The 18,588-nt window shown below is 47.1% G+C and overlaps 1 protein-coding gene across 2 annotated transcripts in view; it reads left to right on the top strand.

The window, feature by feature from the left end:
* Positions 1-18,588, top strand: part of DOP1B (DOP1 leucine zipper like protein B) — a 245,892-nt gene that overhangs the window by 65,934 nt on the left and 161,370 nt on the right. For both annotated transcript variants that reach the window (XM_033947781.1, XM_033947782.1), the window contains exons 9-11: positions 798-912; positions 6,726-6,846; positions 7,952-8,071. In XM_033947781.1, the coding sequence (XP_033803672.1) occupies positions 798-912; positions 6,726-6,846; positions 7,952-8,071 (356 nt within the window). The remainder of the gene's footprint in view (positions 1-797; positions 913-6,725; positions 6,847-7,951; positions 8,072-18,588) is intronic.

Here is an 18,588-nt window from a genome sequence, read left to right on the forward strand (position 1 = left end):
CTTACACAGGCAAAAATAGGATGGCACTCGCCTTATGTCCTGTCTCCTAATTTTAAGAATTGGAAAAATTCCAAGCAACTTTGCATAAGGATTTGTTTGCTCAGTTTTTATGTGCAATTATTTTGCATAACAAATGCTGCAGGGTATTAAATCCTTTATTAAAACATTGCACTGGTTTTACTAGTCATAACAGGGGTTGCCATTCAGCATATAACTAATAACTGGAAGAATCATAGTAATCTTAATTATACATTTTGGTGGAATACAATTTGTCATATATTCAAAATGGAAAGAGCAATAGCAATACAAAGAGGGATATATCCTAAATTTATAAAAATATGGGGGCCATTGACAAAATATTGTAGTGAATGAATAGTAGGATTTCTCTTCTTCTTTTCTTCTTTTCAATATTTTCTTTGTGACACACATGGAGGGGGGTAGTGAAAATAATTTTTACACAACATGTTATAATATGGTATACAATATGTATGGGGTGATTGGAAAGTACTTGAAGGGTGGGGGGAGGGAGAGGGGATAAAAATATGTTTAGAATATTATGTATTAGATATAAAAGTGATATTGTGTATTCATTAGTTTTAATTCAATATTTTGTACACTTCATGTAAAATTTGAAAATGAATAAAGAATTATAAAAAAAAAAAAGAAATGTTTTTTTGGCCTTTTTTTTTTTTTTCTCTCATCCTGAAATTTAGATCTGCCCCTACACCAACAGCTGGTGTAAATAAAGGTTTACATGCCACTTGTTTATAATCCTTGAATATTTTCACTCTTTGCAGGCTTTGGTAGAAATATTGCATCAGAAGCTTATGGATCCTATGTCTGATCAAGGGCAGCAGGTGTATCTGAAGCCTTTCCGCATTCTAATTAGTCTCCTTGACAAACTGGAAATAGGTAATTTTAAAACGATCTGATTGAAATGTGCAGTTATAGCAATAACTGGCTTAAAAGCTGCATTTATGAGTTTTTGATCTGACTGTTTCCTCTTCCTCCTTTCATACTTCAGCTGAGTTGGCTAGAGAATGACACGGGGAAAAATTCTGTCCCCATCATCATTGCCCCGTCCCCGGACCGCCATCCCCGTCCCCGCCGTCCCTTTTACCGCCCCATCCCCGCAGCATCCATACAAGCCTCAGTACTGCAAAAAACAAACAAAAAAACCTCTCAGCTGTGTGTGTCTAAAAAATGGATCTAATCAGTTTTTCCAAAATAATTTTATCAATTAAAATTAACAAGTCTGTCGGTGGTATAGCTTTTCTCTAAAAGACACAGCTGTTGAGCAGGAAAGGCGAGGGGAACCACATGATCGACAGAGGGTGGAGATGCAGCTAGATGTGAAGGACAGAGCTTGGGAAATGGAGATCAAGCTAAGAAAAATCCTGCTAGAGACATTTTGCTCCCTGTCGTGCCTTTCATTCTACAGTGCATTGGTAGAGGTACTGAAAGGGACAGGCTGCAGTATAATGTGACTAGCACGGGCTTCTCAGGCCCTGGGTCTCCGTACCTACAGATTGACTTCCCCATGGTTGCTGCTGCTTCCTGCCCTGGCCGTCGACCATTGTTCGTGTCTCTTCTTCAGTCGCGTGTGGCTGCCGAAACTACTTCTCTGATGCAACTTCCTGTTTCCGGTTGCGTCAGAGGAGAAGTTTCAACTTTCAAGCAGTCGCGCGCAACTTGTTGAAACGCTTGTGCCGCTGGCAGACAAAACTGAAAATCGCCATGATGGTAAGGAGAGGGTAAGAGAGGGAGGGAGATGCCTGCACACAGTGATAGGGAGATGCTTGCACACAGTGATAGGGAGATGCTTGCACACTGTGATAGGGAGATGCTTGCACACTGTGATAGGGAGATGCCTGCACACTGTGATAGGGAGATGCCTGCACACTGTGATAGGGAGATGCCTGCACACTCTGATAGGGAGATGCCTGCACACTCTGATAGGGAGATGCCTGCACACTCTGATAGGGAGATGCCTGCACACTCTGATAGGGAGATGCCTGCACACTCTGATAGGGAGATGCCTGCACGTGGCGATCAGGAGGGAGGGGGGGGTGCTGGACCATGCGATCGGTGACTGCACACGTTCCCTCACTTCACTGTGGAGACAAGACCATTCACCGCTCAATGGGGCAGTGAATGGCCTTGTACCTGTACCTGCGGTGACCATTTTTTTTCTGTTCCCGTTTTGGCGGGTTACCCGCAGCTACCAGTGGCTAGTCGCAGGTAACAGCCACCATGTCAATCTCTAACCCAAAGCAAAGATCTGGTACTGTGAGCTTTCATTCACTTCTAGCTGGGGTTATTTTTCACTTTTTTCATATTTACACCTGACTCCCAACACTGGTTATTGCATTAACAGTTCTGGACTTTGGGGGGGTGGAGGGAGGTCTGTGCTTATTTAGAAACATGGAATCCAGCTGCTAGTTGTTACCCTTATTACATTACATTACATTACATTAGTGATTTCTATTCCGCCTGTGCCTTACGGTTCTAGGCGGATTACAAATTATAAGAGATCTGGACATTACCGAGAGAATTGCGTAACAAAGATTATCTAGAGAAATTACATAACAGATTATCTAGAGAAATTACATAACAGTGATTCATGTACTTTACATGGTGTGGTAGAGGATTCAATTATAAGAATTACATTTAAGAGAATCAAGTGATAACAGGATATAGTGGAGAATATCAGTATATACGGGTTACAGACGAGAAGTTACCTAACAATGACGTAAGAAGTTTGTTGGATAGTGAGGTAAATGCTTATTTAGGAATCTGAGACCTTATGTAAGGTCTAACTCCCACCTAACTCATGGTTATAAATGCAACCATCACAACATCCACAGCTGACCCAGGGAGTGGAAACCCTGACATGGGGATTAAATTGTAGACCTTCTGCAACTTACCATCTGAGCCAGTCCTTTATTCTATTTTGTAATATTATTACTATAATAAAACCCTAAGCGCGCATACGCACCTAGGGTTTCGTGTTCCCTGCCGCTGTGTTTTGTGATCCGTGGCCGGATTCTATTTTAGAACGCAGTGGCAGGTAACACTCTGGAGCTTCCCCCCCTCACTCACTGCGAAAGAAACCGCTGTCGCCACCGCCGTTCCTTCTGCTCCCCTCTTTGGATTGTGCAGTGCGGGCCGTGCACCCGGAGGCGCACTGAGAGTGTAATGGGGTTCCTGGGCAGCTGAACGCAGTCTCCAGGCGGCCGCAGCCCCAGCAACCGCCAGTCTCTCTCCCAGCTCCCGTCCAGAGCCTTTCCGGCACCACGAATTTTGTGTCCAGTCTGCCCCCTGCGAGAGGTTGAGTGTCATCTTTGCTCCCCCCTCCCCAGCGCACCCAATCCCCCGTTGAGCCGACCCTCCAACCGCAGTCTGGCCGGCTCCTTTAGTCCCTTGCCGCCGCCCCCTTCCCACGGTCCCAACAAGTCTCTTGACTCCAGCAGTAGCAGCAGCATTCTAAACACACTGCTTCGCGGCCTTCTACTGCCCTGATTTGCTCTGCTGGTGACGCGGCAGAGGGAATCACGGGCAGTAGAAGGCCACGAAGCAGCGTGTTTAGAGTGCTGCGGACGCTGCTCGAGCCGGGAGGTTTCTGGTTGTCTCGTGGTGGGAGGGTAAGTGGGGTCAGCTGCACGGCGGCGGTAGTGGCGGGGGGGGGGGGGAGATGGAAACATGCAGCTCAAGGGTTCTACTGCACAGGGGGATGGGGGGGAGGGATATAAAAATGCCAGGTTCTACTGTACAGGGGGGATAGGAGGGAGGGAGGCAGGCTGGCTAGCTTTGGGGATGGGACAAAGTCTGGAAGGCAGTGAGGGCGGAATAGGAAGGAGGCATTGGGGCACTAAGGACATAGGAAGGTGGCACTGGGGGCACTAAGGACATAGGCACTAAGGGCATAGGAAGGAGGCACTGAGGGCACTAAGGGCATAGGAGGCACTGAGGGCACTAAGGACATATGTTGGGACACTAAGGACATAAGAAGGGGGGACTGGAGGCACTGAGGTCACTAAGGTCATAGGAAGGGGCACTAAGGACATAGGAAGGAGGCACTGAGGACGTAGGATGGGACATTAAGGACAGAAAGGCACTGGGGGCACTAAGGGCATAGGAAGGTCGCACTGGGGGCACTAAGGACATAGGAAGGGGCACTAAGGACATAGGAAGGAGGCACTGAGGGCACTAAGGACATAGGATGGGACACTAAGGACAGGAAGGAGGCACTGGGGCATAGGATGGGACTCTAAGGACATAGGAGGCACTGAGGGCACTAAGGACATAGGAAGGGGGCACTGGGGGCACTAAGGACATAGGAAGGGGGGTCACAGAGAGACAGGCAGGCATGGCACAACAGAGAAATACAGGCAGGCAGGGAGACAGAGACAGAAAGAAAGACATACAGGGGGCCAGGGAGAGACACAGACAGACAGCGTACAAGGAGAGAGAGAGAGAGAGAGACAAAGAATAAAGAAGAAATAGACAGACATCTACTCTAGCACCCGTTAATGTAACTGGCTTAAGCACTAGTTATTATTATAAAACATTAAACACAAAGTAAGATGAACAAAACATATGATTCAACAAAGTAGAGTAAAAGATCAATCCAATAAGAAATAAATTTGGATTCCTTATAAAATTATACAAGCATACATATCTAACCAACTACTTTTACTGGGGGAGGAGGCCTTGTTTCTTATAACCTACTCCCTGTGAGTCAGTCTTCTTTAAACCTCTACTTTCCCTATAAAAATAAAAAATAGGATTTTACATTGTCCATCTTCTTTCAGCTTCCAACTTATTTTTTTTTTTTAAATAATATGCTTCTAGTTTTGCAGGGCTAGTGCAAAGGTATTACATACCCCAGGTGAACTGTCATCTGTAGGCCCCTCCTCAAAAAATTTTGACTCCTGGGTACCACCCTGAGATTCTTAAGTAGACTCAACAACCAGGATCATCCCAATGGAGTCAGTCTAGAAGAAGTCTACTAAAATGATGCATGGTCTTCGTCATAAGGCGTATGGGGGACAGACTTAAAGATCTTAATCTGTATACTTTGGAGGAAAGGTGGGAGAGGGGAAATATGATAGAGACGTTTAAATACCTATGTGATTTAAATGCGTATGAGTCTTTCATTTGATAGGAAGCTCTGGAATGAGAGAGCATAGGATGAAGTTAAGAGGTGATAGGCTCAGGAGCAATCTTAGAAAATACTTTTTTACAGAAAGGGTGGTAGATGCGTGGAACAGTCTCTCGGAAGAGGTAGTGGAGATGTGTCTGAATTCAAGAGGGCCTGGGATAGGCATGTGGGATCTCTTAGAGAGAGGAAGAGATAATAGTTACTGTGGATGGGCAGACTGGATGTGGCATTATAACCTTCTGGCGACGCAAGCAGCAAAACTTAACCACTCCATCTCCAACCTGTTGACGGCAACAGGCGACTTCAAAACTTTTCGAAAAGAAATCAAAACCCTACTTTTCAAAAAATTTAGCCAGATATCTTAACCCAACCCTTCCCCCTCCTCCTAGATAAATTCTCCCCCAAAACCTCCACTTTAAATAATCAATTGGAAAAAACATGACAGATTAAATTACACATTCTGGTGGAATTCTGTATGCCATATATACAAAATGGAGCTCACTATAGCAACACAAAAAGGACATATAAATGAATTTCAAAAAATATGGAAACCATTAACTGAATATTGTAAAGAATGATTTATTTTCCCATATATAGAATTTGATTAGAGAGAAAAAATGGATGAGATCATATTTCTAAATATTATATAATATATTAATACTTGATATATAATATGATATATGGAAAGAATAATTTTAGAAATTTAATTCATATATTACTGAATAGAAGGGAGGGGGGAGGGGATGGGTTATTATTATATTAACTAAGAATTATATAAATTTAGTTTTCTGAAATATTAATATGAATTTTATATTTTCTTTTGATGTAACATATGAAAATGAATAAAGATTTCTCATTCTGTATTGATAGGGAGGGAGGGAGGGATGGGAGATTATTATATTATAACTTTATAATATATTGATTTTCTAAAGAAATGTTAAATTTGATATTAATATGTGAGTTAATCAAGTGTGTTTATTCAAGTTTATAATGAATTTATTTAAAACACTTGTTGTAACATAAGAAAATGAATAAAGATTTATAAAACAGAAAAAAAAAAAAAATAATAATCTCTTCCTCCCCAAAACACTAACCAAGTATTCAGATCCCTGAAATGTAACGTAATCTTATTTGTACTCTAACTGTAATCTATTTGTTATATCACACAGTAACGTACAGTCAATTTAATATCCAATTTGCAAGTTCTTCCGGAATTAATCCAGCTACCTCTCCTCCCTTGTAACCGAAAAAAAAAAAACAACTGTTGTAACTTCACTGGAAATGTCCAGTTAGCTCTTTTGTAATCCGCCTTGAACTGCAAGGTATAGGCGGAATAGAAGTCCCTAATGTAATGTAATGTAATTATGCTTCTAAGTTACCTCTTCCAGAGCTGCTGCACATGGGAACATACTGGTTTCTTATTACAAAATGTAAATCTGGAGATCTTAGGGGGGAGGTTATCAACAAAGACTGATATTAAGATGTGTTTTACTCTTAACTCTTAACTCATTCTGTTCCCAAACTGGTAAATTTTAAGGTCTTAAATCTGTTTTCATTGCAGGGCCACAGGTTGTTGGGGATTTGTTCCTTGACGTTATCAGAGCCTTTTATGCATATTGCAAGGATGTCCTGGGTTCTGACCTCACACTTAGCTATGGTCCAAATAGCAATGCCTTGACAAGGTAATATGTCATTTTTAACTTCAAAGAGATATTTAATGCATATACTATACTTCAAAGACAAAAAAGAGGCAAGGTCCACAAAAAATATATAGCTATACAAAGTAGAACCAGTTAGAGCTTAATGGGTCCTATGTCTTTATGAAATTATCCCACAGATATTTTTTTATTTATAAGGAGGAAAAAGACCTCTGCATAAACAAAGGACCTCCAAGGCAATGCTTATAGCAGGCCCCCATAGAGAATAAAAGATAAGTGCTGTACTGTTTTATATACACTTCTCCCTCCGTATTCGCGGTTTCAGCATTCAAGGTTTCTTGCTGGCTCCTCCCCCCAAATTTCATCAGCTTGCATAGAGAAATCGCTGATTCCAAGCGTTTACAGAAAAAAATCACTGATTCCCAGCACTTTCTTTACCGTGTTTTGCCTCTCCTTCAGAAACAGGTCAGGTCTCCCACCATATTATTCGCGGTTTCACCATATTCACGATGGTTTTTATTAGAAAACAGCGAATAACATATGAAAAAGTTATTTGCGGTTTTTCTATATTTGCGGTTCTGTTAATCTCCTATCACAGCGAATACGGAGGGAGAAGTGTATATACAATACTCCCCCGAGATTCGTGGGGATTCCATTCCAGGAACCCCCTGCGAATCTTGAAAAACAGCGAATACCTTTTTTCATGGGAAAGCCTGAAGAGGGCAGCAGGAGAGCAGCCAGAGCGCCGCGAGTGCAGGAAATCACTCGCAGTACGCTCCGACCACTTCTTCCTGCACTAAGTCAGGCCTTATCCAATCAGGAGCTGCGTATCATCAAGTACATACAAACAGGAATAGACTTTTAATACAAAGAATCAGCAATTGCCACGGGGACAGCTACCCTGCCATAGGAAATCTTCCCTACTTATTGCCCTGGGGTAGGGGTTTTAAAAAGGAAAATTCAGGCAGACGAAGAGAGCTAGTGATACGGGAAGCAGAGGATTCTCAACACTGGTTCCCAAGTCCTGCAGGAGGGGCGAGAGAGATTTAAAACGAAGATCCGGCTTCCGAGATTGTAAGAAAACGTTATAAACTTTGACTAAAACTGACTTCTCTGCTCCTTTTTATAGTGCTATCAAAGAAAACAAAAATGCATCAGAGATTGTTAAGACAGTAAACCTGTTAATCACATCTTTGAGTGTGGACTTCCTCTGGGATTACATGACCAGGTGCTTTGAGGACTGCTTTAGGTGAGTGAAAGGGTGCAAGAGCCCAGAAGCTATAATCGAAGGCATTCAAGGTGATCTTATTCACTTAAGATAAACTATGCTTTTACTATACAATCTAATTAAAGTGAAAAGTGTATAGAACAGAGCAGGAATCAACATTTTCTTTGAAATGTGTTCCTTTTGATCTACTAGCTTTGACAGCTAGTGTATGGTACCCATAGATTACAAATTGCAGATTTTATAAACCCTGACCCTTTTCTACATACATCTATGTGCCCCTTGCCATGGGAATAACATGGAGATGTGAAGGATGTACAGTGGTACCTTGGTTTGCGAGCATAATTCGTTCCAGAAGCATGCTTGTAATCCAAAGCACTCGTCTATCAAAGCGAATTTCCCCATAGGGGATGTGGGTGGGTTTATTTTATTCATCTCATAATATAAATAATTTATCATTATATCTTGTTATATTCTATGCAATTTTCAAAGGAAGGGGAGGGGGTGGGTTTATAATTAGAGTAATAGCTGGTATACTTATTAAGTATTATATACTTTTTCAATATTATAGTAAAGGATTATATAATGATACGTTGTATTTACAGTGACGCATGAAGGAATATCAAGTGTGTACTCAATGAAATTGTATAAATTTATGTGATACACTTGTTGTTAAATGAAAAATGAATAAAAACTTAAAACGGCAAAGCAAATTTCCCCATAGGAAATAATGGAAACCAGATTATTCGTTCCACAAGTCAAAAACTAATGTATAAAATAAACCAAAAACTAATGTAATAAAATAAAAAAGAGAGCCGCCGAGCCACCAGAGGAGAAGGGAGAGGAGACAAGCCGCAGCCTGGGTGGCTCCCCAGTGCTGCTGCTCCTCTCTCAGCAGCTGCCGTTGCTTCCAGGGTTGGGCTTGGTACTGCTGCAGCTCACTGCCATCGCCTTTAAGGCGCAAGAAGCTGGCGTGGCATTGCTGTGTGGAGCAGAAGCGGCAAACCTGCAGGCGGTGTTCGCCGTGCTTTCCCAAGCCTATGACGGTGGTGGTGGAGGAGTAGAACAGGCCTTGCGGCGTCCCAGGGCCCAGCTCCGAGCACGTTGCCGAAATCGTGGGGTGGCAGAGCTGGCGGGTAAATTGTACGTGATGTGCTCAGCATTGCGATGCCTGACGCGCATATATTGCGAGTACAGGTATTTGACTGCTCGTTTTGCAAGACAACGCTCGTTTTGTGAGTTAAAATTTGCTGGAGTGTTGTGCTCATCTTGCAAAACACTCGCAAACTGCGTTACTCGCAAACCGAGGTTTGACTGTACTAATATACAGTAAAAGAAAATGCAACCTGATCCGAAGAAACCAGGAAGACCTAAGGAACAACTCGAGGCACCAGTTCCCCATGCATTTTTTACTTCCTTTCTGATTATGAACTCCTATATACGACTGAACATTGCATTCACCATTTTCCCTGAAGTAGTTGCTCAGGATTTGAGGCTTGCTATATAGTACATTGGTCTTTGGATAGTTAAAATGTAGAATAATTGTGATTTAATACAAAAAAGATTTAATATGAGAGAATTGCAAGCATTTAGTCAAACATTAAACTAAACTAAACTACCGTATTTTCACGTAGATAACGCGCACCCGTGTAAAACGCGCACACGGGTATAGCGCGCGGGAAACACACATTTATGTAAAGACATTTTTATATACCGCGCTCATGGGTATACCGCGCATGCCGCCCCGACTCTCCTCTGGCTGCCCCGACTCTCCTTTCACCCGCCCTGACTTTCCGTTCGCTGCCCCGACTCTCCGTTCGCTGCCCCGACTCTCCTCTGGCTGCCCCCCCCTTGAAGTCCTGTCCCCCCTTGAAGGTCTGCCTGTCCCCCCTTGAAGTCCTGTCCCCATCCTGAAAGCCTGATGCCCCCCCCCCCCGAAGCCCGATTCATCATCTGGAAGGACTGCTCGCACCCCCACCGCTCGCATTCCCACCCCGATGGACCGCTCGCACTCCCACCCGAAGAACCGCTCACACCCCCACAGCCTCCCCCCCTCCCCCATGGAGAAGCTGTCTACCTTGTTTCCGGATGCCAGTGAGCCCAGCTGCTTCCTTTGCCGGCGGTCCTGCCCCTTCTCTGAGCCCTGCGCTACGCTGCTTCCTCTTCCGGCGGTCCCGCCCTTTCTCTGACATCAGAGAAAGGGCAGGACCGCCGGAAGAGGAAGCAGCGCAGCAGGGCTCAGAGAAGGGGCAGGACCGCCGGCAGAGGAAGCAGCTGGGCTCACTGGCATCCGGAAACAAGGTAGACAGCTTCTCCATGGGGGAGGGGGGGAGGCTGTGGGGGTGCGAGCGGTTCTTCAGGTGGGAGTGTGAGCGGTCCATCGGGGTGGGAGTGCGAGCGGTGGGGGTGTGAGCGGTCCTTCCGGATGATGAATCGGGCGTCGGGCGGGGTGGGAACTATGTAAAAAAAATTTTATATAGCACACTCACGCGTATAACGCGCAAGGTTATGCACGGTTTGTAAAATCGTGTATAACGCGCGCGTTATATGCGTGAAAATACGGTAAACTAAACCTTAGGTTTGTATACCGCGCCATCTCTGCAAGCGCAGAGCTCGGCACGGTTTACAGAATTAAGAAGAAAGGAACTACAATGAAAGGATATAGGAGAGGGACTAAGAAGATAGAGAGGGACAAAATACTAGAGAATGGGAGGTGATTAGATTTTTGAAAAGAGGCAAGTTTTCAAGTGTTTGCGGAAGGATTGGAAGGAGCTTGAATTTCTGAGTGGGGATGAGAGGTTGTTCCAGAGTTCTGTGATTCTAAAGGGGAGGGATGTATATTTAGCAGGAAGAAAGTTTTTGAAGAGCCAGAAATGACTCTTGAGCTAGTTAGATTGAATTATATTGTCCTAATAACAAAGATATTCAGAAGGAATTATCTGTGTAGGAGCAGCTCCTGTTTGGTTAACTCCCACTGACCAGCCTTATCTGATAGTGGAGTCCTGGGGTGATCTAGAGACGGAGTCTTTGGTGCATCTAAAGTAGACTTGCTGAATATCAGGGAGCAGTTGATGTATGACAGCCCAGTTATTTGGGTACTGCTGTTGAATATTGCAGTATCTAGATGACTCCAGTGACTGCCCAAGACTTGGATATTTAATGCCTATAGTTTGATATTGCCCAGCACTGAATATCCTGGTCTAGATCATGCTGCCAGTGGTGATAAAAAAAAAAATCATGCTGCCCCCTGCAGGCTGACTGTTGAACGGAAAAACAAATATTTTTATCCCAGGACAAGCAGGCAGCATATTATTGACTGATGGGTGACGGCATCGACGGAGCCCCGGTACGGACAATTTTAGAGTGATTGCACTCTAAGAACTTGGAAAGTTCTAGTAGGCCGCACCGCGCACGCGCGAGTGCCTTCCCGCCCGACAGAGGCGCGCGGTCCCCAGTTTCTTAGTTTCCGCGGAGCTAAGAAGACGCACTTTCAACGGCTGTTGAAAATTTTTTCTTCATTCGCCTTCCCGCTCATGTAAACCTTTCTGGAAATTGTATTTCCTTTTTTTCTTTTTTCTTATTTTCTTATTTTTTTTAAAAAAAAAAGAATTTTCTTTTTTTCTTCTTTTTTCGGTTTTGCCCCGGCGGGGCCTGCTGCCACCATCGAGGCCTCTGCCTTCGATTTGGCAGAAGCCGTTTTTACGTTCATGCCCCCCCAACCCGGGTTTAAGAAGTGCCAGCGGTGCGCAAGGCCCATTTCTCTCACCGATCCGCACAACTGGTGCTTACAGTGCCTGGGTCCTGACCATCGGGCGTCCACCTGCACCCGCTGTGCCACTTTAAAAAAGAGAACCTTAAAAAACCGACAGATCCAGCAGCGGTTATTGTTTGGTACCGATATGTCGGATTCGGCGACATCGGCCCCGACGCAGTCGGCACCTACCTCATCAACACCGCGCCGGCGTCGCATCCTCCAGGTAAGCCGGCTAAGAAGCCTTCCCCACTGGAGCGTCCTCCGGTCTCAGTAGCAGCGAGCCCAGTCCTGCCAACCTCGAGGCGCCCGCGGAAGCGCTCCGCACCAATTGAGATGAGCCCCTCGACCTCGGGTTCCTCTTCGGAGTGTAGAGCGGCACCGAAGGTACCGCAGAAGAAAAAAGCGGTGCCGGTGCCTTCGCTGGACGAGCGAATTGCCGCCGTCCTGCAGGTGCAGCTCAAGGAGCAATTACAGCAGCTCCTTCCTGCTCTTTTGAAACCGAGCCTTTCAGTCCCGGTCCGCTCTGAGCCACCGGTACCGGCAGTGGAGCAACCTCTTTTATCTGCATCCACTCTGTCGGTACCGGTACATTCGGCTTCGTCGGTATCCATGCCGATCTTAGCGCCGGAACCGAGGTCCTTACACCAGGCTGTGCAAACTTCGGCACCGGCACAACCCATAACAACTCCCGGTACCGTTTCCCAGAGGTCGGGTAAGTCGACACACAAAACTCGACACCTGGAACCCTCCACACCGGAATCCCGAGACCGCAGCTTCCAAGTAAGGGATCCTGATCTGTGGGGTGACTCCGAAGAGCCTCTTCTCTCTGAGGGGGAGTGTTCATTGGCAGACGAGGATCCTTCTGTTTTAGATCCGTCCTCTAAGTCTAATGCAACCTCTTTCACCTCTTTTCTCAAAGAGATGTGTGACTTTCTCTCTATTCCCTTGGAGGCTGAATCCAAAAAATCCAAGGCGTTTCTCGATGCACTGGATTTTGAACAGCCTCCAAGGGAATTTCTAAAATTGCCTCTCCATGATATATTAAGAGAGACTTTTTGCAAAAATCTGGAGACGCTTTTGACCATCCCAGGAGCCCCTCGTAAACTGGACTCCTTATATAAGGTCATCCCCATTCCTGGCTTTGACAAACCACAACTCCCTCATGAGTCTCTCTTGGTGGAATCCACTTTAAAGAAATCCACGGGAGCTAGTGTGTACGCCTTGGTCCCTCCTGGAAGAGAAGGTAAGGCCATGGATAAGTTTGGCAAGAGGTTGTATCAGAATGCGATGCTAGCTAACAGATCAGGGAATTATGCTTTCCATTTTTCATTCTATCTTAAGCATCTCATTCAGAATTTGTCAGCTTTTGAAAAGTACCTCCCTGATCGCAAAAGATCTGCCTTTCGCCAAACTTCTTCATCACTTTTACAACTTCGTAAATTCATGGTCAGGTCGGTCTATGACACCTTTGAGCTGACCTCTCGAGCCACGGCTATGTCGGTGGCCATGCGACGTCTAGCATGGCTCAGGGTTTCAGAACTTGGTGTCAATCATCAAGATCGACTGGTTAATGCACCTTGCCTGGGTGATGAGCTGTTTGGAGAATCCATGGACTCCACTACCCAAAAGCTCTCAGCTCATGAGACTAGGTGGGATACTCTCCTCAAAACAAAAAAGAAGACCCCACCTACCAGGCCTTTTCGGCAGCAATCAGCCTACCAACGCCGATTTGTGGCTCGTCCTTTGCCACCGGCCTCACAACAGCCCCGGCATCAGCGGCAACAACAGAGGCAAAACCCTAGACCAGCACAACAGCAACAACAAGTGAAGCCTCCTCCTCCACAAAAGTCCTCCCAACCCTTTTGACTTGGTTCTCCAGGACATAGCCAGTATTCTACCATCTGCCCATCTTCCGCAGCCCATAGGAGGACGCCTTGCTCATTACATAAGCCGTTGGGAAAATATCACTTCGGATCAGTGGGTCCTCAACATCATCCGCCACGGCTACTCTCACAACTTTCAGACTCTGCCTACCCAAAGTCTGCCAAAAGAGTCTGCTTTGAACACTCCTCAGTCTTCCCTCCTTCAAGAGGTTCACTCCCTCCTCCTTCTGAACGCCATAGAGGAGGTTCCTCTAGATTCTACTCTCGTTATTTTCTAGTCCCCAAAAAAACAGGAGATCTCAGACCCATCCTAGATCTTCGCGATCTCAACAAATGCTTGGTCAAAGAGAAATTCAGAATGCTTTCTCTGGCCACTCTTTACCCTCTTCTCAATCAGGGCGACTGGCTATGCTCCCTCGATCTCAAAGAGGCATATACTCACATACCGGTCAATCTGGCCTCCAGACAGTACCTCCGCTTCATGATCCATCATTGTCATTACCAATACAAGGTGCTGCCCTTCGGTCTTGCCTCCTCTCCAAGAGTATTCACCAAATGTCTGATTGTGGTGGCTGCCTTTCTACGTTCTCATCACCTTCAAGTCTTTCCTTACATGGACGATTGGTTAATCAAGGCCAATTCATCTCAGACAGTACTTCTGGCCACCAACCAAACCATCCTGTTTCTACGACTTCTGGGGTTCGAGATCAATCTACCCAAATCTCATCTCATCCCCACTCAGAGACTTCAATTCATTGGAGCGGTGCTGGACACAGTCCTCATGAGAGCGTTCCTGCCGTCCAACCGTCTTCAAACTCTTCAGTCTCTATGTCAGCAGGTACTTCCACAACGTTCCATCTCTGCCAAGCAAATGATGATACTCTTGGGTCACATGGCCTCCACAGTTCATGTCACACCCTTCGCACGTCTTCACCTGCGCACTCCTCAATGGACCCTAGCTACTCATTGGTCCCAAGCGACGGATCCCTGCTCACGACACATATCTGTGACATCGTCTCTTCGTCAGTCTCTGCAATGGTGGTTGATATTCTCAAATCTCTCCAGAAGTCTTCTGTTCCATCTACCTCCTCATCAACTTATCATCACCACCGACGCCTCCCCTTACGCCTGGGGAGCTCATTTGAACGAGTTCCAAACTCAGGTCTTTGGACAGCCCAGGAAATGAAACATCACATCAATTTCCTGGAACTCAGAGCGATGTTTTATGCCCTCAAGGCCTTCCAACATCTTCTCTTTCCTCAAGTCCTCCTGCTGTGCACAGACAATCAAGTTGCAATGTACTACATCAACAAGCAGGGTGGGACAGGCTCTCGCCTCTTGTGCCAGGAAGCCCAGAAGATTTGGGCTTGGGCCACAGATCACCAACTCTTCCTGAAGGCGATCTACATTCAGGGAGAACAGAATTCCTTGGCGAACAAACTCAGCAGAATTCTCCAGCCTCACGAGTGGACTCTCGATCCTTCAACTCTACAGTCTATCTTCGCTCAGTGGGGCACTCCTCAGATAGACCTCTTTGCAGCTCCTCACAATCACCAGCTGCCCCTCTTCTGCTCCAGACTCTACTCTCCTCACTGTCTGGCAGCGGATGCATTTCTCCTGGATTGGTCCAATCTGTTCCTGTATGCTTTCCCTCCGCTACCTCTCATGTTACGAACCTTGTTCAAGTTCAAAAGGGAACAGGCCACCATGATTCTCATCGCTCCACGATGGCCCAGGCAACATTGGTTCTCCCTTCTACTTCAACTCAGTTCCAGGGAGCCTATTCTTCTTCCATTGTTTCCTTCTCTGCTTACACAGCAACAGGAGACCCTTCTGCATCCCAACCTCCAGTCTCTGCACCTGACAGCTTGGTATCTCTCGGGCTGACTTCGAATGATACTTTGTTGTCTCAGCCCGTTCGTTCTATTCTGGATGCCTCCAGGAAACCTGCAACTCTGCAATGTTACCATCAGAAGTGGACAAGATTTTATTCTTGGTGTCTTCTTCATCATCATGATCCCACTTCCCTTGCAGTGGAGACCTTGTTGGATTACCTTCTTTCTTTGTCTGACTCTGGTCTCAAGTCTACTTCCATCAGAGTCCACCTCAGCGCTATTGCTGCTTTTCATGAGCCAGTTCATGGGAAACTCCTTTCAGCTCATCCCTTGGTTTCCAGATTCATGCGGGGTCTTTTCAATGTGAAACCACCTCTTAAAGCACCCCCTGTAGTCTGGGATCTCAATGTGGTTCTCTCCGCCTTAATGAAGCCTCCGTTTGAACCTTTGGCTACGACTCCTTTCAAGTTTCTCACTTGGAAAGAGGTCTTCCTTATTGCTCTAACCTCTGCCAGGAGGGTCAGTGAGCTACATGCACTAGTTGCGGATCCACCTTTTACAATCTTTCATCATGACAAGGTGGTTCTGCGTACACATCCAAAGTTTCTCCCTAAGGTTGTCTCTGAATTTCATCTCAACCAATCCATTGTTCTGCCTGTCTTCTTTCCGAAACCTCACTCTCATTCTGGAGAACAGGCTCTGCATACTTTGGACTGTAAGCGGGCTCTAGCTTACTATTTAGAGCGTACTAAACCCCACAGATCAACTCCCCAACTCTTTCTGTCCTTTGATCCGAATAAATTGGGATGTCCTGTTTCTAAACGTACGTTGTCTAATTGGCTTGCAGCGTGCATTTCATTCTGTTATGCTCAGACCGGACTGACACTGGAAGGTTCTGTCACGGCCCATAGAGTTTGAGCTATGGCAGCATCTGTAGCTTTCCTCCGTTCCACTCCTATTGAGGAAATCTGCAAGGCTGCTTCTTGGTCCTCAGTTCATACTTTTACATTTCACTATTTTTTTTTTTTAAATTTTTATTTATAAATTTTCCATTCTTACAATATTTGAATCATAAAAAATATTATTAATTATTACATATCTAGAATATTATCATTAATAATTCATAGTATTTAAAATATAATATGATGAAGATTATACAATAACATAAAAATATAAATCCCTCCCCCTTTTTATATAATATGTTTCCATTAATTATTCAAATCCCACCCCAATCATATATAATTTTTATCATTGTGCTAAGAAAACTAATCATTAGAATAATTTGTCAATGGTTGCCAAATTTTCTTGAAATTAAGAAGACTCCCTTGTTGTAACGCTAATATTTTTTCCATTTTATAAATATGACAGACAGAATTCCACCAGAACGTATACCGTATTTTCACGCAAATAACACGCACCCGTATAAAACGCGCACACGAATATAGCGCGCAGAAATCACGATGATTTGCACAAAAACTTTGATATACCGCGCTCACGGGTATACCGCGCATGCTGCCCGACGCTCCTTTCGCCCGCCCTGACTTTCCGTGCGCTGTCCCGACTCTCCGTTCACCCCCCCTGACTTCCATGCACTGTCCCCCCTTGAAGGTCTGTCCCCATCCTGAAAGCCTGATGCCCCCCCCCGACGTCCGATACATCCCTCCCCCCCCCCCCCCGAAGGACCGCCGACTCCCCAACAATATCGGGCCAGGAGGGAGCCCAAACCCTCCTGGCCACGGCGACCCCCTAACCCCACCCCGCACTACATTACGGGCAGGAGGGATCCCAGGCCCTCCTGCCCTCGACGCAAACCCCCCTCCCCCCCAAGAACCTCCGACCGCCCCCCAGCCGACCCGCGATCCCCCTGGCGACCCCCACGACCCCCCCACCCCCCTTCCCCGTACCTTTGGTAGTTGGGCCAGAAGGGAGCCCAAACCCTCCTGGCCACGGCGACCCCCTAACCCCACCCCGCACTACATTACGGGCAGGAGGGATCCCAGGCCCTCCTGCCCTCGACGCAAACCCCCCTCCCCCCCAAGAACCTCCGACCGCCCCCCAGCCGACCCGCGATCCCCCTGGCGACCCCCACGACCCCCCCACCCCCCTTCCCCGTACCTTTAGTAGTTGGCCGGACAGACGGGAGCCAAACCCGCCTGTCCGGCAGGCAGCCAACGAAGGAATGAGGCCGGATTGGCCCATCCATCCTAAAGCTCCGCCTACTGGTGGGGCCTAAGGCGCGTGGGCCAATCAGAATAGGCCCTGGAGCCTTAGGTCCCACCTGGGGGCGCGGCCTGAGGCACATGGGCTCAACCCGACCATGTGCCTCAGGCCGCGCCCCCAGGTGGGACCTAAGGCTCCAGGGCCTATTCTGATTGGCCCACGCGCCTTAGGCCCCACCAGTAGGCGGAGCTTTAGGATGGATGGGCCAATCCGGCCTCATTCCTTCGTTGGCTGTCTGCCGGACAGGCGGGTTTGGCTCCCGTCTGTCCGGCCAACTACTAAAGGTACGGGGAAGGGGGGTGGGGGGGTCGTGGGGGTCGCCAGGGGGATCGCGGGTCGGCTGGGGGGCGGGCGGAGGTTCTTGGGGGGGGGGGGGGTTTGCGTCGAGGGCAGGGGGGCCTGGGATCCCTCCTGCCCGTAATGTGGTGCGGGGTGGGGTTAGGGGGTCGCCGTGGCCAGGAGGGTTTGGGCTCCCTTCTGGCCCAACTACCAAAGGTACGGGGAAGGGGGGTGGGGGGGTCGTGGGGGTCGCCAGGGGGATCGCGGGTCGGCTGGGGGGCGGTCGGAGGTTCTTGGGGGGGAGGGGGGTTTGCGTCGAGGGCAGGAGGGCCTGGGATCCCTCCTGCCCGTAATGTAGTGCGGGGTGGGGTTAGGGGGTCGCCGTGGCCAGGAGGGTTTGGGCTCCCTTCTGGCCCGATATTGCCGGGAAGTCGGCGGTCGTTCGGGGTGGGGGTGCGAGTGGTCCTGCCGGGGGGGGGGGGATGTATCGGACGTCGGGGAGTCGGCCGGGCAAGAGGGCTTGGGCTCCCTCTTGCTCCGATCGTGGATGCGGGTGCGGGTGGGAGCGCG

Source organism: Geotrypetes seraphini, chromosome 6 (genome assembly GCF_902459505.1).
Source record: "Geotrypetes seraphini chromosome 6, aGeoSer1.1, whole genome shotgun sequence".
Taxonomy (NCBI): domain Eukaryota; kingdom Metazoa; phylum Chordata; class Amphibia; order Gymnophiona; family Dermophiidae; genus Geotrypetes; species Geotrypetes seraphini.